Raw genomic sequence first — 24,000 nt, 5'->3', positions numbered from 1 at the left:
TGGGTTTGGAAGCTCATTCGGTACTTTAACCCGCCTGAAACGTGGGTTTCACTTCACATCCAAGTGCACTTGAGTCAGTCCACTCACTGTCTCTCGTCTGTATTTACCTCTACATCACACGTCCTCCGCTCCCTCGGGCGCTGGCTTAGCATCATCCCTCTCTCTCAGCTCTGGGTGTGGACAGAGGGAGTTGAACAGGTATAAGCGCGTCTCCGCCCCTGCTTTAGGTAGAGGCTGGATTATATCCCAGAACAATGCATCTGCAGGGCCAGTAACAATCCGAGGCGGCACGCTGTGATTGGACAATACCTGAGGAGGAATCCATGCCTCAACAACAAGAGCAACATGATACAGGGATCATCGTTTGTCGAATCTCTGCAGCTATTTCCCTTAAAGTTCTCATCTTTGCTTCTTCCACTTTGTTGCTTTGGTTTTTTTGAGATCCCTCAGGGGCGGCTGTGGCTCAGTTGAAGAGTGGGTCGTCCTCCATTTGAGAGATCGGTGGTTTGATCCTCAGGTCTACATTTTGAAGTGTCCTTGGGCAAGACACTGAACCCCCAATTGCTCCCCGTGCTGCGCATGGGTGTGTAAGGGCGCACTCCCACTGTGCCTCCGTCCCGTGCCCCGTGCTTTAGGGTCCTTGTCCCCCCCCTCCAGGCCCGTTTGTACTCACACTACCTGGGCCTCGGAGAATGCTTCTTGCTGCCTATACGTCATCACGCTGTAACACGTCACACGCATTGATGACGTCATGGCGATGCGTGGCTTTGTTTCCAGATCTTTCCGTAGACCTCAGAGTTTTTGTGCGTCTTGTCGACTGTTTTTGAATCTTTTCATCGACCAAATCTGCAGTAAACACTCCACCTCCGCATCACACCAACGTGAACCTTTCACCGCCATTGATTTAAATGTCCGCGCATGGTCCCTCCTTCTTTTTTCTACGTCCCAACAGGCGCACAGGAAATGACCTAAGTACCGCCGTAGGCCTCGTGCTCCTACACGTGCGCACGCTCGTGCTCGTACATGTGCAAACGTGCTTTACAAAAGCCCACCTCTCTCAGACGGGCCGTGGACGGCCAGCTGGCTGCAACTAGGTGCAGAGCGGTTGCACTCACACTGGTCAAACGCACTAGGCTTGACCCGAAAAACCTGTTTTGGCCCCGGTGCGGAAGGACGGTGTGAGTGCACCCTAAATGTGGTGTGAATGGTCAGATTAGATGGTCTGTAGATGTCCACGGCCATCAGGGTGAATGTGACAAAAACTGTGAAAGCGCCTTGAGTACTTTCTAAGTACAAGTCCATTAACCATTTACCTTAATGCTCCAAATTGCTTGTTTCGCCTCTATTTTTATCCCCTTTCCTTCAATTTCCTTTGCCAAAAGGTTCCTTTGAGCTCCCTCGTTGTGCCTCCGTGTCTCTTACTCGCTCTCTTTCTCGCTCCCTCCATTCGCCCAAATGTCACCGTTCCCCTGCTCACTCTGTCCCTCTCCTGCCCTCCTTCTGTCATCGTGATTAGCAGAGTCGAGGAGATCACAGGGAAGAAAGCAGGACCAGCACCACTGACCTTTCCCCTCCTTCTCCTTCCTTCTCCCTCCCTCTCTCTCTCTCTCTCTCTGCTCTCCATACTTGGTGCCAAAAGCTCGCTTCCTCCTTGTTGTGTGTTTTCCCATGTTTCCTTCCTCCCTCCTTTCCTCTCTCACTCCGTTTTATGTCTTGTCGTCGTTGGCAGCTGTGGTGGAAGAAGTATTCGGGACCTTTGCTTCAGTAAGAATCCCAGTAATGCACCATAAAAATATAATTAGATACTCCACCAAGTAAAAACCCCACATTTAGAAGATAAATTAATCAATCTGATACTTTGTTTTGCTCTAAAGTTGTCAATAAAATGAGAAAATACTACTATAATTTTGTATTTGTTCCCATTTTAATTCCCACAGCAGTGTACAAAAATACACTTTACCATGTGTTTATGTTATATCGACTATTTTATCATGTATGGAATTGGCAGAAAACATGCTGTATCGTGATATATATCAAGATAAGAAATTATTTATAGTGGGATGGAAGGAATATACCTATATCGTCCACCCCTAGTTCAAATTTGACTCAAGTTTATTTGGAACAAGGGTCAGAACAGATCCTTGCAGGCTGAGTGCTCGTGGATTTGTAAATACCAGCGACGACAATAAGTGAAAGTTAATTAAGGACGGACTGGTGCATAACAACACAGAGGGATTGGACTCTCTGTAGTAGTCGGATATACGCTGCGTGAGCGTCAGTCCGGATGAGAATGTGGATTATTGAGTGTTAAATGGGCCGTTAAGTCCACATGCTTGACAGTATACTGTATATACATCCCATCTCATCCCATCTTCAGCCTCTTATCCGGGGTCGGGTCTCGGGGGCAGCAGCTCCAGCAGGGGACCCCAAACTTCCCTTTCCCGGGCCACATTAACCAGCTCTAACTGGGGGATCCTGAGGCGTTCCCAGGCCAGTGTGGAGATCTAATCTCTCCCCCTGGTCCTGGGTCTTCCCCGAGGCCTCCTCCCAGCTGGACGTGCCTGGAACACCTCCCTAGGGAGGCGCCCAGGGTTCATCCTTACCAGATGATCCTGAACCACCTCAACTGGCTCCTTTCAACACAAAGGAGCAGCGGCTCTACTCCGAGTTCCTCACGGATGCTGAACTTCTCCCCCTCTCTCTAAGGGAGATTCCAGCCCCCCTCCTGAGGAAACACATTTCGGCCGCTTGGACCCGCTACCTCTTTCTTTGGGCCAATGGATCGGCGCCCCGAGCAGTTGGGGGTTCGTCGCCTTGCTCAACATCACCTCTGAAGTGCCCAGGAGATGAACTGGCACCTCTCCAGCTATAGTCCACGCTCCATTCATGGTCCACACACGGTTCCCAGCCGAGTCACCTATGGACTGAGCTACTGTCGCCCCCTATTGAGTGTTAAATGGGCCGTTAAGTCAACATACTTGTATATACAGTATTTCAATTGGTCAATTGTCTTTTTCGGAGCTATAGTTGTGTCTCTTTGGCTCAGTTGTCATGGAGATATGTACAGTAGCTAGTGGTTTACATTGAGTTAAGGTTTATATCCGAGCTTTGAACACTGTTTTCTTTAAATATATACTATTATGTTCCTTTAATAATCAGAATCAGGTATGGAAACGACAATATTCCCACATTTTGGTCTTTTCCGGTGCCTGGAGTTTGTCCTTGTGAGTGGACGTTGAGTTCTCTTTGCCGAGGTATTCATATATTTGTTTTCTGATTAATTTACACCCACTTTCATCCTCCTGCATCCCGTAAACACGCTCCTAAACTCCAAGTGAACTACAGATTAACCTCGTTGCGTTCAGGGCGGCATTCCTGAGATATCTACGCAACATCACGCCGTGCTTTTAGAGGTTATAAGCGGCACACAGAGGGCTTTTATAAGCTGACGTGTGAGTGGCGTAAGCTCATATATATGAGCCTCTTAAAACTTCAAAACACCCAACGCCATTTATTGACTGACTGGACCACATGGCGAGCAGAGATGTATGTGTGTTTTCCTATTTGTCTTCAACGTATGTGTGTGTCTGTGCATCCGACCTTCACCCGTCCCATCACACACACATTAATGAATCACCTCGTTGTGAATATCGAGGCAAAAATCTCATATGAGACATAGTTTGGGGGTCTCTTTGGGATCGAACCAAAAGGTCATGGCTGGCATTTCAATGTGATTAGTGGATGAAAGGGTGCTGGCCGGGTGGGAGAGGGAGGGGGGGCAGGAGGGTGTCGACGGGGGTGTGACGGAGGAGGGGCGGGTGAGGAGAAAATGCCGGGTGTATTAGTTCATAATGACCACAGTCTGTGAGTGTTCATATCCACAATAATGGAGGTCAAGGACCCTCCAGGACCCCCTTAAGTAGTCATCAGATGGTCTGGTCTGGGTCTGGGTCTAATATAATAAGAGTCTGGGAAAGACTGGAGGGAAAGCGTCTGAGAAATATCCAGTTAAAGAGGGTCGAGCACATCTCTGCAGGGTTGAGTGATGCCGCAATAATTGTTTTCATGATGTTGCTACGTGACCAGAGCCCAGGTGTGATCCAAAGAGACGATAAATGACACCAGAAAGACACAAAATGGCAACGAAGAGATGCAAAACAACCGCAAAAAGATGGCAAATGCTTGAAAATGGACACAAAACCATCAAAACACGCACATACAGACTATCAAGGACCTAAGCAACCACACAGAAGCATACAATCTCTAAAAATAGGTGCAAAAATGACAACAAAAGAAACACAAAAGGACAAAAAACATGACTCTTAGGGCGCCCTCCCACTGCGCCTCCGTCCTGTGCCCCGTGCTTTAGGGTCCTTGTCCCCCCCTCCAGGCCCGTTTGTACTCACACTACCTGGGCCTCGGAGAATGCTTCTTGCTGCCTATACGTCATCACGCCGTAACACGTCACACGCATTGATGACGTCATGGCGATGCGTGGCTTTGTTTCCAGATCTTTCCGTAGACCTCGGAGTTTTTGTGCGTCTTGTCGACTGTTTTTGAATCTTTTCATCGACCAAATCTGCAGTAAACACTCCACCTCCGCATCACACCAACGTGAACCTTTCACCGCCATTGTTTTAAATGTCCGCGCATGGTCCCTCCTTCTTTTTTCTACGTCCCAACAGGCGCACAGGAAATGACCTCAGAACCGCCGTAGGCCTCGTGCTCGTACACATTCGCACGCTCGTGCTCGTACACGTGCAAACGTGCTTTACTAAAGCCCACCTCTCTCAGACGAGCTGTGGACGGCAAGCGTGCTGCTCCTAGACGCAATACGGTTGCACTCACACTGGTCAAACGCACTAGACTTTAGCCGTGGAACCTGTTTGGGCACGGTACGGAAGGACAGTGTGAGTGCGCCCTTTATTGAACCCTGTGTGCTGGTGATGAAGCCTCTCGCTCCTGCTCACCCTTTCTGAGAAAACAAACACCCCCCAGGTCACAGTAACGTTGTGAAAGGAGTCATGTAGAGTCTTAAAGAGCGTCCCCGGGGTGCTGCTGCTGCTGGTATCACTGCCTATTCTTTGGTTCGAGGCTGGACTCTGGTTGTACTTAAAGCTGGTTTGTGTCTCTGTTACTCATCAAGGAAAAGAGCTGCAGGCAACGCGCCGCGGTCACACACACACACACACCCGAGTTTGAAAAACCTAGGAAAGACAGAAAGAAGGCTGTAAACACAAAGGGAACCTGATAGTACATGTTGTGTTTGGTACATTAATAATGAATGATGCTTTCAGTCTGGATGCTTCCCCTAAATCCTGTTTAAACCCCTGTAAATCTGATGCAACTACCCCTCAGATCCACATAACTAATGGAGTATTTACAGAAACTACGGTGGCACGTGAGGGCCATGCAGGATAAGATAATAATAACAGTACCAGGGGAGTTTCTGCTCAGATTAAAGTTCATTTCTCCTGATTTTGCACCTTAAAATCCACATAGTATATTGTACTATAGTGTTTTAAATTTGCCATTCTGTTCTCTTATTGTAGTTTATATATCTATCTATCCATCTATCCATCTATCTATCTATCTATCTATCTATCTATCTATCTATCTATCTATCTATCTATCTATCTCCCCATCTATCTATCTTACTACCCATATATCTATCTGTCTATCCATCTATCTATCTATCTATCTATCCATCTATCCATCTATCTATCTATCCATCTATCTATCCATCTATCCATCTATCCATCTATCCATCCATCTATCCATCTATCCATCCATCTATCCATCTATCCATCTATCTATCTATCTATCCATCTATCCATCTATCCATCTATCCATCTATCTATCTATCTATCTATCTATCTATCTATCTATCTATCCATCTATCCATCTATCCATCTATCCATCTATCCATCTATCCATCTATCCATCTATCCATCTATCTATCTATCTATCTATCTATCCATCCATCCATAAAAAAATGGATATCTTCTGATATTAAAGTGGTGAATTTTCAGTTAAAAAAACAAACAAACAGAAAAATAATAGACAAAACACCCTAACTACAAAGATTATCAAGTCATCGGGCGCCTCCCTAGGGAGGTGTTCCAGGCACGTCCAGCTGGGAGGAGGCCTCGGGGAAGACCCAGGACCAGGTGGAGAGATTAGATCTCCACACTGGCCTGGGAACGCCTCAGGATCCCCCAGTTAGAGCTGGTTAATGTGGCCCGGGAAAGGGAAGTTTGGGGTCCCCTGCTAAAGCTGCTGCCCCCGAGACCCGACCCCGGATAAGAGGCTGAAGATGAGATGAGATGAGGCTCATGCTGCTGTAGTTTTCCATCTTTTTGTTTGTTTGTTTGTTTCATTCATGGAGGGATTCGAACAAAGACTTCAGGCTTGGTTACATTCTGCCGTCGCGGTTCAGCGTTGAATCGTCTCGTTCAAACGAGAGTGAACGACGTTCGAACGCCAAAAAATATGTGATCTTGAAATTCGACGTCGAACACATTTCCAAAACACCGTTTGTTAATCTCTGTCCGCTTCTGTTTCTGCAGGGTACCAAGTTCGACGGGCCGTGTGGAGGCCGGGACTGTGGCGCAGGATGCAGGTGCAACCCGGAGAAAGGCAGCAGGGTGAGTTCACGTCTCCTTCACAGTAACACCCATGTCTCCAACAGCCCACGGTGCTTCTTCTTCTTTGTTTGCACGTGCACAGCTGCATTTCTCTTCATCAGAATCCAGAAGGTTTGTCTTCATTAGTCACCATTTTACGGCTTCTATGCTTTTGATATTTGTTACAAAGAACTCTATTTTAGCTCTTTTCCACACGGACACGCACAGAGGTTACACCCGCTCCAGCAGCCTGATTATAAGACAGATAAGAAAAACTTTACTGTCTGTCACAAGTGACAGAAATTCATAGCTCTGTCGCCTCACAGCGAGAAGGTCACAGGTTCGAATCCCTCCTGGGGCCCTTCTGTGTGGAGTTTGCATGTTCTCCCCGTGTCTGCGTGGGTTTTCTCCGGGTTCTCCGGTTTCCTCCCACAGTCCAAAGACGTGCAGGTGTTCGGTTCATTGATGACTCTAAATCACCCGTAGGTGTGAATGGTTGTCTGTCTCTGTTCGTCTCTATGTGTCCTGTGATAGACTGGCGTCCTGTCCAGGGTGGACCCCGCCTCACGCCCCATGTCAGCTGGGATCGGCTCCAGCCCCCCGGCAACCCTGACAGGGACAAGCGGTTAAAGATGAATGAATGAATGTAACAGATGATATCCACACAAAGTGTTGACAGTCCTCAGAGTGTATACAGTAGAGATACGTATAGCTCCACCTGTCAGCTGTTTAGAGATAAATACCTTTCGTTTCTGATTTATGTCTTTGACTCACGCCCGATGTCAGCTGGGATCGGCTCCAGCCCCCCGGGACCCCGACAGGGACAAACGCCCGGAGCGTTAAAAAGTGACACCGTCAGTTCGTGGGTTGTTATTTGGCAGCGAACACAACAGTGATTAGTCTGTGAGAGGTGTGTTTATTTCAACTGAGGTTACAATTAAATAATCCTCCACTTGATTAGGAAAGATGACCTCAGGGCTCCCGTTCTCTTATTTATTTGTTTTTTATCTCCCTCCATCACACGTCTACACACTGAATCCCCACAAACATGATCACTATTTGACGTTTATCAAAGGGCGCTGTGTTAAACACGTCTCGACAGCCCTTATCTGTGTCCACCGCGTCCCGTAAACAGCGTCTTTAGGCGAGGAACTCATCTTCCTGTTGCTGTTGCCGTCAAATTAACACCAACTGTAACAGATGAGGGCGACACGGTGGTGTGGTGGTTAGAACTGTTGCCTCACAGCGAGAGGGTTCCTGGTTTGAATCCCAGCTGGGGCTCTTCCATGTGGAGTTTGCATTTTTTTTTCAACCTCTTGAGGCTGAAAATAAGAGTCAATCCCCATTGATCCCTTTGTTAAAGATGCCCAATTTTACAGCAGAAATAAACATGTTTACAGTCTGAGGTTTTGGTCTAAAGTGTTATTAGCGTTAGCATTATGGTGGTTAGCACTGTAGCCTCACAACGAGAGGGTTCCTGGTCCTGTTGTCCCCGTGTCTGCGTGGGTTTTCTCCGGGTTCTCCGGTTTCCTCCCACAGTCCAAAGACGTGCAGGTGTTCGGTTCATTGATGACTCTAAATCACCCGTAGGTGTGAATGGTTGTCTGTCTCTGTTCGTCTCTATGTGTCCTGTGATAGACTGGGGTCCTGTCCAGGGTGGACCCCGCCTCACGCCCGATGTCAGCTGGGATCGGCTCCAGCCCCCCCACGACCCGATAGTCATAAACAAAATGACTTTCTCAGGTTTTAAGAAGTAAATGTCGTTTAAATCAGTGTATGAATGATATGAAGCCCTGGTGTTAAACCTTCAGTGACGGTGGTTTTATTCTATTTACAGACACAATATCTCATCAAATCCTCAGCATCCACCCTCTGTATCTCATCTACTTATATTTTATACCCTACGGAGAAATCTACAGACGTAAACACACAAAGTGCAGCAGATTAAACCCCTAAATGTGTTTTCTGTGAGTGTTCACATGTGGGTCAAACCAGACCAACTGTAAGCTTCGTCTCTTTCAGCCTGTATCCAAACAACAATTACCGTCTGACACAGCAGCCTACACTTACCTGCAGCTCACTGTACGCCAGTTTAGTGAAATAACACAGGGACACAAGGGCCACATTACACCCAGGTACCTGTACGTAAATGATACAGCTCAGGTAATACCCCCTACCCCTGCACAGGCCTCCCGCTCGGCCTAAATGACACAGCCCCTCGCTGTATTACCTTCTTTAACTGAGGCGTTTGAGCGCTGAGGTGCTTATTTGTCTCTTTTCAGTTTTACTTTTGTACCTGCAGGTCGGGGAGGCGAGGCGTGTCCCCGGTCATAGCTGTTCACAACAGGTGGAAAACAAATCATCTCTTCCTTTAAAACTAAAAACAAATGAATTGCGGTCTTGGTTTCAGAGCAGGATGAACATGAATTCAGTCTCAAACCGCTGTAGATCCTGTGTACACTCGACAAGACAGTGTCCCACTCTGTTCCTCCGTCCCGTGCCCCGTGCTTTAGGGTCCTTGTCCCCCCCTCCAGGCCCGTTTGTACTCACACTACCTGGGCCTCGGAGAATGCTTCTTGCTGCCTATACGTCATCACGCCGTAACACGTCACACGCATTGATGACGTCATGGCGATGCGTGGCTTTGTTTCCAGATCTTTCCGTAGACCTCTGAGTTTTTGTGCGTCTTGTCGACTGTTTTTGAATCTTTTCATCGACCAAATCTGCAGTAAACACTCCACCTCCGCATCACACCAACGTGAACCTTTCACCGCCATTGTTTTAAATGTCCGCGCATGGTCCCTCCTTCTTTTTTCTACGTCCCAACAGGCGCACAGGAAATGACGTCAGAGCCGCCGTAGGCCTCGTGCTCGTGCTCGTACATGTGCAAACGCGCTTTACAAAAGCCCACCTCTCTCAAACGGGCCGTGGACGGCAAGTGTGCCGCTCCTTTGTATGTTTGGTTTGCTTTGGACCACAATCAGCGCGGCGTCTGAGTTTTTCCTATACGACTTCACGTCAGAGCCCATAAATTATGTTTTTGCCACATGAAGCAGGAGCTGCGCGGACAAGAAAAAACCAGAAACACAACAGCACAATTGTAATGAGACGGATCGGGCGCAGCTGAGGATTGATTGACAGAGTGTGAATGTAGTCACGTATGAATCTGGTGATGCTCTGTTGATCCCCGAGGGGGAACTTTCATCAGAACGACAACAAATGACGGGGTTAATCAGGAGTTCATCTCTTAAAGGACGTCGATCACTGCTACAGAAAGAGGGCTGATTATGCAATAACTTAAGTATGAACACGCTTCAATTCATAAATAAAAAGAAAGTTGTCAGATTGACACTTTCTCGTGCAAAAGGGAGTAAAAAAAGCGCAACTCGTGTCAAACTAGATTGTGTAATATTGCGTAATGATAAGAGTAGAAAGATAGAAAAGACATTTTTATTAAGAGCCTTGTCATAAGTGTTAGTTAACAAGTATAAGTAATAAGCCTTATAAGTCCTTAATAAGATGCTTATTAACATTAATATGAGTTAATAAGACTGTATACGTTTTGATAATAGCATCCAGAACACATTTATTGTTAGATTATCAGTGCATTGTTGTGCATTTATGAACAGTTTTTTGTTAATAAATTCACTTAAATGTTACTCCTATATATTTTTTTCTCTTGCACACACACGACTGCATGAAATCCAGATAATAATAATGATAAAATCTCTCAGGAAAGGTCAACAAGCCGTACGTAGGCGCATACAACGGACCTTCCAACAACTTAAGAAAAACAAATGATAACAAAAAATTAGAAACGAAGCTTGCATCATTTAATCAAATGACAAGTACGGCAAAATGTGAGAACCCCAGTGTGTGTCTTATCATCTGTAGCTCTTACATCCATTGCTACTGTCTGAGCGGGACGCCGCTCCCCCGGGTGATTCAGCGTCAAACACAGCAAAGACACGGGCGGGGTGTGTTGGTTTTACTTGGTTTTCATTATTAATAGCCAAAGGGCTTCGGTTTTTACTCAGCGTTTGAAAGATCGTGTGTGTGTGTGTGTGTGTAAAGTTTCTTCCTGCGTCATATTGGATCCATTAGGTCCAATAACATCCACTCTCACTGGACGGTCCCCGGTGGGTCAAAGGGCAGCGCTAGGGATGACAGGAGGGTTTGTGTGTGTGTGTGTGTGTGTGTGTGTGTGTGTGTGTGTGTGTGTGTGTGCCCGTGTGTGTGTGTGTGTGTGTGTGTGTGTGTGTGTGTGTGTGTGTGGGTGTCAGGAAGTACAGGCTTTTATTTAATTTTGCCTGACCTCCATCTGTGTCAATCAGGAACAGAGAGGCCGCGGGAGGACTTCCTAATTTTGTCAAGCTGCCGGCGAGGTCAGCTCAACATTCTCCGTGTCACGCTGGAGTGAAGTGCCTCGTCCGGTCGCAGCGTTTCTGCCGCAGAGCCTAGTTTCATTACTCTGGTTTAAACCGTGCTCACACGGCGCGTATTTCTAATTATCAAACAGACGGCTCCAATCACGCGATCTGATGCGGTTGTTAGCCCGATACCACGGCGATGACGTCTGATTCCTTGACACGGCTCTATATCGATTCGCTTTCATGCTTTCATACGAGGTGCTTTGGACTTCCTGCTGTTACCAAGCAACCGAAATATTTAATCTAGCTAACAGACTGCTCCAAAAGGGAAAAGACCTCCGCGGTGGCCTAGAGGGTTGTTAAGTCCCACCCCTGTAGACTCCATGGGACCGCAGCTCCTGAAAAACTTACATTGGTGTCCATTGAAATGAAACAGTTACTTTCCAGGACAGATAATGACTGGGACCAGAAAATAATTGTTTCATTTCAATAGACACCAATTTTTCAGGAGCTGAGGTCCCATGGAGTCCAGGGGGGCGGGACTTAGCAGCCCGCTAGGCCACCGCAGAGGTCTTTCCATTTTAAAGCAGTTTGATCGTTTTTCATGTTAAGGGTTTGAGAGATTATTGTCGTCCTGTGACGTTGGGGGAGGGGCGTACGTCCATCTGGCTGATGTTTACCTCCGAGGAGACTCCGATCCGACCTCAGACCATCAGGCTGAGGTCGGATCGGAGTCGGTTTGTGACCACAACCGAACAAACCGCACAGAGGTTCGATTCAACTGAACTGAACAAGGCAGGTGCAAACGCCGTTAAAGTCTAGGAATAGTCCTTTAACGCTCGTCCTTAACACAACCGTTAAAGGGAAGGAGAATGTGAAGCAGGTGATAAGATGGAAGTCAAACACACACGCAGACGCAGACGCAGCAGCAGCATGAATGACGACTTTGATCCTCGTCGTCCTTATCTTTTAATATATCTCCAACCCTTCGCTCTCGTTCTTTGGTCTTTAATATGTTGTAATTATGTGTGTGTGTGTGTGTGTTTGTGTGTGTGTGTGTGTGTGTGTGTGTGTGTGTGTGTGTGTGTGTGTGTGTGTGTGTGTGTGTGTGTGTGTGTGTGTGTGTGTGTGTGTGTGTGACATGTACAGTGATGCAGCTACAGGACAGTCTTATCACACACATGCTTTATCAGGCTCTCCCTCCTTTTAAAGGCTGGAATCTGAAAGTGGAGGTGGTCTTTGTTTAGGTTCATCCTCACACACACACACACACACACACACACACACACACATATAAAATGGAGTTAAAAAAGCAGCCATCTTGCCTCCCTTTGTCCCTAAAGTGTCTCGGCAAACAAAAAGCCAACTCCTTGTCTTTCAGTCTGAGCGGAAATAATGGAAAAGAGGAAATTAAGCTTTGAACTTCTGTCTTAAACACACACACACACACACACACACACACACACACACACACACACACACACACACACACACACACACACACACCTGACACTCATCGCCATCTCGTCCTGTCACCAGACACAGAGTTTAGTCTAGGAAAGGTCAAAGGTCAAAGCCAGCACAAAGGACAGAGTAGTCTAGAAGGTCAGGGGCACCAGGATCACAGACTCGGAGACAGACAGGCCAAAGTGTGTGTGTGTGTGTGTGTGTGTGTGTGTGTGTGTGTGTGTGTGTGTGTGTGTGTGTGTGTGTGTGTGTGTGTGTGTGTGTGTGTGTGTGTGTCTGTGTGTGTCTGTGTGTGTCTGTGTGTTGTTGTTACGCAATTTAATAATGTATTACTGTTATAACAATGTTTAAATAAGGGGAATGGACATAACAACAGGGGGATGATGTGATAATTAATGGAAAATAAGATGGAAAATCAAACACAGTTGATAAAAATAGTAAAAAATAAAGTTAAAAATATTAAAATCCAACTTTAAAGATGAGAACTCAAATGTTTAAAGTCAAACTAACACAAAAGAGACAACAGTAGAAGAAGAAATCCCCTTTAAAAGTGTTGCTGCAGCCTCTCGGTGCACACTGCTGCCCCCTCATGGCCGCTGTAGGAACTGCTGCAGGTGATTAATGTGGAAGAACACGTCTGCAGTCAGCTGTAGTTTGGTTTATGTGTAGTATTCTGAATTATAGAGTTATTTATGACGACTGGACAAACTCCAGTTCACCTTTGTCAAACTCCAAAGACGTTATTATGGGATTTTAAACAGGTTAGTGACGTTTCACAGTGGACTTTAACAGTCAAATTAAGATGCGAGACGCTTCTGTCATAAGTGAAAGTATCTCTAGACACAGATTTTATTAGTCTTTATAATAACAACCATAAAAGACATTTGCACAATTAATCACGGTTCTATTTAAAACTTCCAGTGTAGAACAAAAATATGTTTGTGATGTTTAATTGTGCACGTAAATGTTTGATATTTCACCCTTTTAGGAATATTATTAGGAAGATTAACATTAAAGTTTGTGTTAATAAGGCTACTTGATCAACATTTTAGTGATTTTTATGACCGATTAAAACATCATATTATCAAGTTTTTAGGTACTTTTACTTTGAAATGTGGCAGAATCTTACAGAAAAGTACCAGTTACTCTGTTTGGGGCATTAAAGGGTTAGTTTGGATTTTTTTAAATGGGCTTGTTGGTTAGTTTTCATAGTTTCGAAGCTTTTAAAAAAACAAAAGTCACACAAACAACAATAACACAAAAGGGAACTGACACCGTTCTACGCTCTCTTCAAAGCCACCAGACTTTTATCGACAAAAACCTCACGTATTTTCATTTTACCTCACAGAACACGGGAGACGCTGGTCGACCGCTCCGTTAATATGTGTTATTATTAAGGACACACACACACACACACGCACACACACACACACACACACACAAACAGGACCTATATACATGCAGTTAATGGAGAGATGTCAGAGCGAGGGGGCTGCCAATGAATCGGCGCCCCGAGCAGTTGGGGGTTCAGTGCCTTGCTCCACAGCACCTCGGCAGTGCCCAGGAGATGAACTGGCATCTCTCTAGCCACCAGTCCACACTCCATTCATGGGCCACACAGGGACTCGAACCGGCAACCCTCTGGTTCCCAGCCGAGTCACCTATGGAAATCGAGTGGAAAAGTGCCAGAGGGAAGCCGTCAGCGGGCTCTCCTCCTCCTCGCTCTCCGGCTCTTCTTTAGTGATAAGACGCCACCTGGGTGATCTAATGTAACACACACACACACACACTAACACACACTTATTTAAAGGGCAAACACGTGCAGGAATGTTCAGAACCGGCTATTACAGATTTTATAGGCTCTCGGGATTCGATGCGGCGATGACGGCGCGGTTATTTATGACATTTTCTGAACACGAATCTAAACTATCATTTACGACGTTTCTCCCGAGCCCCGCCCCGCTCGTTACGCCTAAAGTGCAACGCCGTTAAACGTGTAGAAGCTCATCACCTGTAAAACCAAAAGACTTTGGGATGTGCGGTGACATTCGCGTCTTAAATCTCACAGCGCGCAGGTTTGTTTAAAGATGAGCGCGGGCGTAGTCGGAGGGGCCTCCCCTGCAGGTTGGGTGGGCGTCGGACTGTATCGTGACGGAGTACAGCTGCTGCGTGTGCTGGAGCAGAGCGAGAGAGAGAGAGAGAGAGCAGATAAGTGGAGGAGAGGAGTCCCACGCTGCCCATGCACACACACACACACACACACACACACACTGATACAGCAAATATGCACGTTCGTATTAACAAACTGTGCAGGAATCTCAATCCCTACCTAACTAAACACAGCTGGGCCCAGCTCGTCTTCACACGCTTCGCTGCTTTTGTCGCGCAGGCGGGAAAATGGGATTGTTGTAAACAACGAGAGGTGACGGCGGCAGAAAAAACGCGTATTTTCGTCGACCTCCGCGATGAATCACATCTGAAACGTGTCTTTGTTCGTCTCCTTGGCCGTGGACAGACTTCAGAGTTGTTTGTGGAGGAGGGGTCGACCCAGATTTAAGTGTGACGGCTGGCGTTTGCGGGTTAAAGTCGACCAGCAGCAGAGTTTTGTTGTTTCTCCGTTTCTTTGCCGACGATGTGGAACGGAAATAAACGATTTCAGCCTCCTTTAAAACAGGGTTCAGCTCACGCTCATAGAACTGGGGTTACGTCCAGGAACGACAACATGTGCCCACAGACGGAGACAGTGAACAGGAAGTGTGTGTTTTTTCACACAGACTCGAGCAGAAAGAGCCGGATGATCGTCTCCGACACGTTTCTGTCATAATCCTCCGACATTTCTCAAAATATTACGGTTTCATTCGTCCAAACTTTCCACTCTTTCCACAACATATGCACTCGCTTCTAAAGGCCACGCTGTGAGAATATCCATCTTCTACAACAACTCCCTGCTCATCTTCTACCTAAAATGCTTCCCTTGCTACAGATTTATGAGCATTTTTGTCACATATTTACTTCTTTAAACCCTTTTGTTTGAGTGATGATCACATGTTGAAGTCTATTGGGCTTCGCTGCCAAAGGGTCCTGACTCAGCGCGCACTCCCACTGTGCGTCCGTCCCGTGCCCCGTGCTTTAGGGTCCTTGTCCCCCCCTCCAGGCCCGTTTGTACTCACACTACCTGGGCCTCGGAGAATGCTTCTTGCTGCCTATACGTCATCACGCCGTAACACGTCACACGCATTGATGACGTCATGGCGATGCGTGGCTTTGTTTCCAGATCTTTCCGTAGACCTCTGAGTTTTTGTGCGTCTTGTCGACTGTTTTTGAATCTTTTCATCGACCAAATCTGCAGTAAACACTCCACCTCCGCATCACACCAACGTGAACCTTTCACCGCCGTTGTTTTAAATGTCCGTGCATGGTCCCTCCTTCTTTTTTTCTATGTCCCAACAGGCGCACAGGAAATGACCTCAGAACCGCCGTAGGCCTCGTGCTCGTACACTTGCGCACACTCGTGCTCGTACACGTGCAAACGTGCTTTACTAAAGCCCACCTCTCCCAAACAGGCCGTGGCCGGCAACCGTTCCGCTCCTTGGCGCGGTATGGTTGCACTCACACTTGTCAAACGAACTAGGCTTTAACCGTGAAACCTGTTGTGGTACGGTACGGATGGACAGTGTGAGTGCGCCCTAAGTGTCTCTAGGTGAAAAATGTGTTGATGCAACAAACTCCTGATATATATCCTGACATAACAGCAGTGGACGGAAACACGCATTAGTGGCATTTTATTTTGCCGTATGTTGCATTTGCACAGTTGTCATTTTTTACATGAATAATGTTTGGATTCCCAAGCTTTCTGAACGAACCTTTACAGGTTACCTGCGCTTAGATGAATCATAAAATAGAAGACACACGAAGCAGAAGAACAGATACAAACCTAGCTAGCAGAGTGTAAAGGTCAGTTCTGGCAGAGCGCAGGTCGATCCAGGTCATTTCATCGTGGTAACTGTCTTCACGTCTGTCTCAACACCAGATGCTGCGTTTCCTTCTGAACGATACGAGGTGATTCATTCATCACCTCTTTCATCACGCTCTAATCTCCGCACTCCCCCGGCTGCTCTCCCTCCTTCTTATCATCTGGTTTCCCAAAACAAGTTCACATCAATAATTCTAACTTCTCGCAGCGGCGCTCGAGTGGAGTTGTTACAACTCAAATCTCTCCTAATGAAACGTGGATCGAGATTTGAGAGATGTTTTGGGGATGAACCGAACGTCTTTATCCGCATCACCTCAACAGACTCAGCTGTACAGTGTGTGTGTGTGTGTGTGTGTGTGTGTGTGTGTGTGTGTGTGTGTGTGTGTGTGTGTGTGTGTGTGTGTGTGTGTGTGTGTGTGTGTGTGTGTGTGTGTGTGTGTGTGTGTGTGTGTGTGTGTGTTTAATGGTTTAAACGAGCCACTCATGCCAATTACATCTGCTCTCTGCACTCACAGGTTGTCGTCACCTCGGGCTAATTTCTCCCCTTAATGAGTTAAAACTTTTAAATCTGTGGAGTAAAACTTCACGTGCTGCATTTACGGCTTGTTTTTGTTTTTCGGGGAAATTTTCGTTCATTCCTGAAGGAAAAAATAGGTCGATAAAGAACAAACTATAAAGTTTCCTCGCTGTCTTTTCACCCTCCTCGTACTCACTTTCTGTCCCGGCAGCTGAGATACCACCACAGCTTTATGACATCATCACTGTGGGACAACAGGGGCCCCCGCCGAGCGCTAATTGGGCTTTTATTGCAGGGGAAAGCACCTGGATGAAAAGAGAGAACAGGTTGTTTGTTTAACGGCGGCCGTCACTACGAACAGATGAGCTGCAGAGGAGGGGTGGGAGTCTGAGCTCGAGACCAGAGGGACGACAAACGTGTGTTTCTCTTATTCTTTTACGTTTAAAAGGAGGGAGGCAAAGTTTTTTTTGTCGTTTAGCTTCCTTCACGTCTTCTTTCAGACTTTAGTGTAAAAAAAACAACCCACCCAAACTACACATTTAGGTGTTTATTTGACTGCACTTTTTCTGTTTGCGTCCGTAGATTTTCCCTGAAAATAAAAAAGTTAGCGTCAGATAACGCCTCATTTGCATATTTAAACATAACATTTCAGAAAACGTGTAATACAAAAAGTAATTGTCTCAATGTCAGTAAACAACTGGGGACGTTTCATGGTGAAATCTATTAGTTACATGTTTTTATGTAAGGAAAGCACCGAGTTCGATTCGGTGTGACCGACGAAGCAGAGAAATATCCAAAGCTAGCAGCGCCCGGCGACAGAAGCTACATAAGATCTGTCCGCGGAGAGTTAAGCTAGCAGCCCGGCGACACAAGCTAAATAAGATCTGTCCGCGGACAGTTAAGCTAGCTAGCCCTGGAGGCGAGATATGCTCCGAGTGAGAAGAGGTGTTTGAATGAGGTGGTGCCTGGGACTACCTGTGGTGGACGGACACCTTTCAGGATCAGGATTGGCCTAATGAGAGAAATGCTTCTGAGGGCTGCAGCCAGGCGTGCGTCCCTTAGTGAGACGTCTCACTTATAAACACCAAAGCATCCCCTTACCCCTCTCTATATTCTGATTTTCTTACAGAAGAATTTTTTCATAAATCACTCACAGCCTGATTTATACAAAATGTACCTATACTTTAATAATAACTGACTCTAATAAGTAACTTTATAGATATGTTTCAGTCATTATTTCATTATTCCAAAGCAAAATATACATTTTTTGATTAATTGAAGGTAGCTAACACCAATAAATAGTGTTTTTGTTGCTTATTTACTGTGAATGAAGACTCCAGGGTAGAGTAATATAGTAATATCGACGCATTACCATCTGTTTTCATAAACAACACTTGAATCAAAGTCTGACCGCGACGGAAGTAAACGCATCGAACACTCTCAGCGACTCTGACACGGTGCGGATGTTTGGAGCGCTTTATCCGACGTCTGGAGCGTTTGCGTTTTGGTATTTGGACGGGTCAACGTGCTCCAAGGGCAGAATCTTCCCCGAGTCTCACGACACGCAGGTAGTTTTCCTGTGAACAAGACAACAGACGAGCAGAGCGAGCCTCTAAAACACGACCTCCTGGATCAGATAAGGAGGAGATCGGTGTGATTGCACGCTTGACGGCTCCCGGCTTGATGTTATTTTTATGCTCTCTAAGAATCTAGAAATTCCATCTCAGATGCCCGTACGCCGACTCGGCCGCCGTCTCATCACTCATCCTGAGCGGGACAGACATGTCTGAGATAGACGGAGGTGTTATGGTTCGAGGGTCCGATCGCTGGAGGGGACGGGAGGGAAACCAGACGGCACGACCTAAACATTCCCATCTAGAGAGGATTTCCCTCTTTCTCCTGACTGTGTGTGTGTGCGTGTGCGTGTGTGTGTGCGTGTGTGTGTGTGTGTGCGTGTGTGTGTGTGTGTGGACGAGTGTGGGAGCTGCCGACTCTTTCGTTAGTGTTTCTAGTTGTTTCATCTTTAACAGCGTCCAACGTCGGCGTCCTTTTTTGTAGTCATCGCTCTGCCTTCCTGTCGAGGGCGTTTGAGGTTATGCCGATTCATGTGGCTCGACCCGTAACTAGGTTATCAAACTGCCCCCGCTGATTAAACACGCACCCGAAAAGCCCCCAACATTCGCCAGACCCCCCCCCCCCCTCCACCTCGCCACGTCGCTCCCATCACTGTCCCACAGTGAGCATGCGGTGTGACAGCTAAAATCTTCCCCCCTTAGCACACTCGTTGCTCAAAACAATGCGTCCCCGTAGAGGGCCCGAGGGTGTGTGTTTGAATGCGCGTGCATTGGCAGACAACTTACACACACCCACACACACACACACAGTGGTTTTCACACGCATGGCGGCTAGAATCTGTCTGTCCAAGCACTCTCCTCCATCAGGAAGTGAGGTAGGCCCGATGGGAGCAGTAAGTCCAGAGAGCTTAGCGACCTAGAATAGGCTCCATTGTGCCCTTTGTGCTGGAGGGGATTTGGGCCTACAAACTGACCAGTCTGCTGGAAGGTGATGAGGATGGAAGGTCTGGAAGAGCCGGGCGGAGACCCGCCGGGCTGGCATGAAAACAGGCGGGGGTGCCAACTGGCAACGGCGGAGCGGTGTACGGAGACGAGGGCATCGGTTTAGACTGATCTCTGATAAAACGTGTCTCCGTGCGTGTTTGTTTGTGTGATTGTGTGACTTTTAAAGGGGATAGTTTCTTAAGTCACACAGTCGGGGATGGGAACTGATATTACTGATACAAAGGCCATCATCGATTCTTCTTATCAGTCATATTAGTAAGTCTCCTCCGATGGCGTCCCTGGAATTTGCGTCCATGTTGCGTTGTTGTTGAACGATGTTTCAGCATATTTCCACTCTTACTTGCTGCGTGCGACGGAGCCACTCTTTGGACCGTAGGAGCATGACAGTGGCGTCAAAATGAGCAGAACAACATGCCAGAGACAGCGTAGACGCGTACGATTCAGGTTCCACTTTCTTACCTTTTCCGGATTCCCGTCCCAATCGTTCGAAGCAGCCGTAGACCAGCATCGACCAAATCTGCAGTAAACACTCCACCTCCGCATCACACCAACTTGAACCTTTCACCGCCATTGTTTTAAATGTCCGTGCATGGTCACTCCTTCTTTTTTCTACGTCCCAACAGGCGAACAGGAAATTATGTCAGAACCCCGCCATAGGCCTCGTCCTCATACATGTGCAAACGTGCTGTACAAAAGCCCACCTCTCTCAGACGGACCGTGGACGGCCAGCTCGCCACAGTTATGCGTGGAGCGGTTGCACTCACACTGGTCAAACGCACTAGGCTTTACCCGTAAAACCTGTTTTGGGGAGACAGTGTGAGTGTGACAGTGTGAGGACAGTGTGAGTGCACCCTGAGTTTAAGGATTATTTCAAATAGAGTCATTGCTTGATACTCAACATGTATATAATGTTTGTGAGAAGCTATTTTAATCTAAAAGTGAATCATTACATACACCTGTTTTCACATGCAGAGGTCACTGACGGTCGTTGACCTGTCTTAGATGGCAGATCGCCACCTGGTGGACGTTTCCGGAGCAGCATCATGCTCCAGCAAAACCTGATTTAACAGCACTCTTGTCTTTATTGGTTTCCCTTTCATCCTTCTCTCTTTTATCTCTACTCTCTCTCCCCTCTGTGATCTTCTTCCTTTTGCACACGGCCTCGTTTTAATCCCAAGTCCATTTTAGGGAATAACCAGAGACTCACCTCAGCACTCAGATACACTCACTGCCAGCTGAGCATGAAAGAGATGCTCTGAAGATTAGCTTTTAGGAGCTTTTTCTCACATTTATTCGCTCTTCTCAAACGGGAAACGTCCCTTTCATACCCATGCATCCATGGTTAAGTGTGTAACAGCAGTTAGACGGACGAGTCTTTGAAAGTGAGCTGGAAAATAGAAACTCTTTTGACAGGATGATCCTAAAACCCTCTGAAGTAAATCTGTGTCTGGAGCTGTTGCATAAACTCACACCTGTGTTCTGTGTTTAGTTGAGTTGTGTCACATTATCCCCTAAACTACGTTATGCTACGTTATGTTGTGCGCTACGTTATGTTGTGCGCTACGTTATACTACGTTACATTGCACTATGCTACGTTATGCTACATTACATTATGCTATGTTACATTGTGCTATGCTACATTAAGTTATGTTACGTTACGCCAGGTGACGTTACGCTGCGCTATATTACGTTTTGTTACGCTATTTTACGCTACGCTATGTTACGCTACGCTATGTTACGCTACGCTATGTTACGCTACGCTATGTTACGCTACGTGACGTTTCGCTACGCTATGTTACGCTACGCTATGTTACGCTACTCGACGTTACTCTACGTGACCTTACGCTACGTGACCTTAAGCTACGTGACGTTACGTGACGTTGCGCTACGTGACGTTGCGCTACGTGACGTTGCGCTACGTGACGTTGCGTAGCGGATAGATCACTGAACGGGCCTACTTGGCAAAGGCCCAGGGGACATTAAGGTCAGGGGCCCTGAAAAAAAATACAAAACAATCACAAAGAGATACTAAAACACCACAAATATACACAAAATGACCATAAAGACACAAAAAATGACTATAGGGATAAAAAAACGACCACGAAGAGATGCTAAATGACTGAAACAGACACAAAACAACCACATTGAGACAAAAAAAAGATGACAAAGACATGCTAATAGGTTAAAAATAGACTCTTTGAATTTAGGTGGCCTGTTCCTGCGTAGACAGAGTGGGGGGCCTCTGACATGTCTGTGCCCAGGGGCCCGTTTTCTCAGAATACGTCCATGGTCAGTGTTGTCTGCCAGAAGCTTCACAAATTGACTTTTGTATCCGGTTTTAAGCCACATTTGTACATCTTACTAAAGGTGAGGAAGTTGAACGAGTGATGGAGGTGGAGGAAGGCGAGGCGTGAGAGAAAGTAGATCCCCTGCATATTTTCCCCGGGTGAAACCAGGTGTGAGTGCGAGCTGAGAGCCAGACAGCTCCTGGCACAGCCCTGTCATTACCGGCTTGGCACCCCCCCCCCCCCCCCCCCCCCCCCAACCCCCCAAGGCCTCGCAGGCTGGAAGCAGAGCCTCGTAGACACACGGGGTGGTCAAGGCTGATCCAGGATCATTGTCACTTTAAAATCAAAGTGCAGTAAACCGACAGGAACTATGTCTCAGTGCTCAACTTTATTTATGACCTCCAAAATGATTAGTTTTGCCATTTAAAAGGTTATTTTGCAAACTTAGACCCTTGGCTTTTACTCCTAATTGGTCAACCCTGTCGATTGAATGAGCATTATCAGTTCTTATACCTATAGAAATGAGGTGGTACGGTCCTATTCTACCTCCTTAGTGGCATCAGCATTAGACAGCTGGACAACAGAGTTTATTTGACACACACAGCGAGTGTTTAGACTGGTGCACAAATTTCAAAGCATGACGGGCGACATGGTAGTGATGTGTTTAAAGGGAAGTCGAACCACAAGAACCGTAGACTGTATAAAAAATGGACGTAGCCTCTCTATCATGGTCTGTTCTCTCAACTTGATCCAATCATTCGCCTACAGGAGTCTCCATCTTGTCAGACTTTGACTCCGCCTCATTTCCTCTGACCAAAAAAGGGCATGTATGTGACGTTGGGGGGAGGGAGATAAGTCCATCTGGCTGACGTTTACCTCCGAGGAGAAGTGAGGGCCAGAGGCTAGCTGTCACTCAAGAGGCCACGCCCCTAATTATTCATAAACTTTAACGTCCAATAAAATAAAAACTAGCCCCTCCCCCTCAGTGTTGTCATGGAGATGTGAGCTAAACATACAGACTAGAATGACTTAAACAGGTTTAATGATGCTGTGTAAACGGCCTGTTTAACATGGGGGTCAATGAGAAACTGCTCTGTTATAAAACCTGCCCCTAGTGGACACTCAGTGAACTGCAGCACTTTCTGATTGGATCAACCAGGAGGTCTCTGTGGTGGGGGCTTTGGTAAAACACAAGGACAGATAAGAACGCAGGTTGATAAGGTTGATTAAACTTTGCGTAGGAAGGCCAGCCAGTGGATGGTTAGCTTAGCTTAGCATAACTGGAAACTAGGGGAAACAGCTAGCCTAGCTTTTGTGCCACGAGTCATTTTTATGTGTCCTTTTCTTCCCAAAGTGTCTTATTTGGCCAACTACTCTTATTTGTAGTCATTTCCAGAGTAATCAAACGATAAATGAGCTTTGAACAGAATAAAACCTAAAGTTTAGACACTCACAGGAAGGTATTTATACCTTTGTGTGATCTTCAGTCTTTATTTTAAATGGTCCGAACGTGATCAACTCCCCCCGATGTCTGATTTCAGAGCTTTGTGTCTGCAGGCAGAGCAGTTATATATGAATAGGACCAGGTGTGGAGCGTTACCTTTCGTTTTGTATCGTGTGTGTAACTAATAGAGGGGTTGTGTGAACCTTTACCTTGAGTATAATGAAGGGTGTGCAACCTTTGTGCATGTGCATATCCATATATACTGTGCGTGCGTGCGTGTGTGTGTGTGTGTGCGTGTGTGCATGTGCCATGGAGTGTATAATCTGCAGTCCTCCTTTATACCTGTGATTAAAGTGTGCATCCACATCAGGTGAAGTTAAGGGCAAAGTTAGGGAATGTGCATGTGCATGCACGAAAGCAGGGATTTACATGATCCACAAATCTATAAATGTCTCGTAAATGTTAAATGTACATCTGCAGCAGCCAGTTAACGTAATTACGGGACGTCTTTATGAATGAATTTACAAGCACATTTCCTCGCGGTGTGGTCATGAAACGGCCTCTGTTCCATTTTTCTTTTACCCAAAGTCAGAGAAATACCCTGTTCACACGTTATTTGACGGATTAAAACGATGATAAATGAGATTTTAAAGCTCTCTGAGTCACTTTTTCACTCTAAAAATCCAACCCTCTGACTTTCCTCTGACCTGAACCCAGACATCTGTCCCTCTCTCCC

The 24,000-nt window shown here is 46.5% G+C and overlaps 1 protein-coding gene across 2 annotated transcripts in view; it reads left to right on the top strand.

Moving 5' to 3' along the window:
• Window positions 1-24,000, top strand: part of col4a6 (collagen, type IV, alpha 6) — a 150,242-nt gene that overhangs the window by 79,115 nt on the left and 47,127 nt on the right. For both annotated transcript variants that reach the window (XM_083937267.1, XM_083937266.1), the window contains exon 4: window positions 6,570-6,647. In XM_083937267.1, coding sequence (XP_083793393.1) covers window positions 6,570-6,647 — 78 coding nt within the window. The remainder of the gene's footprint in view (window positions 1-6,569; window positions 6,648-24,000) is intronic.

The sequence above is a fragment of the Echiichthys vipera genome (genome assembly GCF_963691815.1).
Source record: "Echiichthys vipera genome assembly, chromosome: 22".
Classification (NCBI taxonomy): domain Eukaryota; kingdom Metazoa; phylum Chordata; class Actinopteri; order Perciformes; family Trachinidae; genus Echiichthys; species Echiichthys vipera.
Note: the sequence above shows the minus strand (reverse complement) of the source record. Positions and strands in the feature narration are given on the sequence as shown.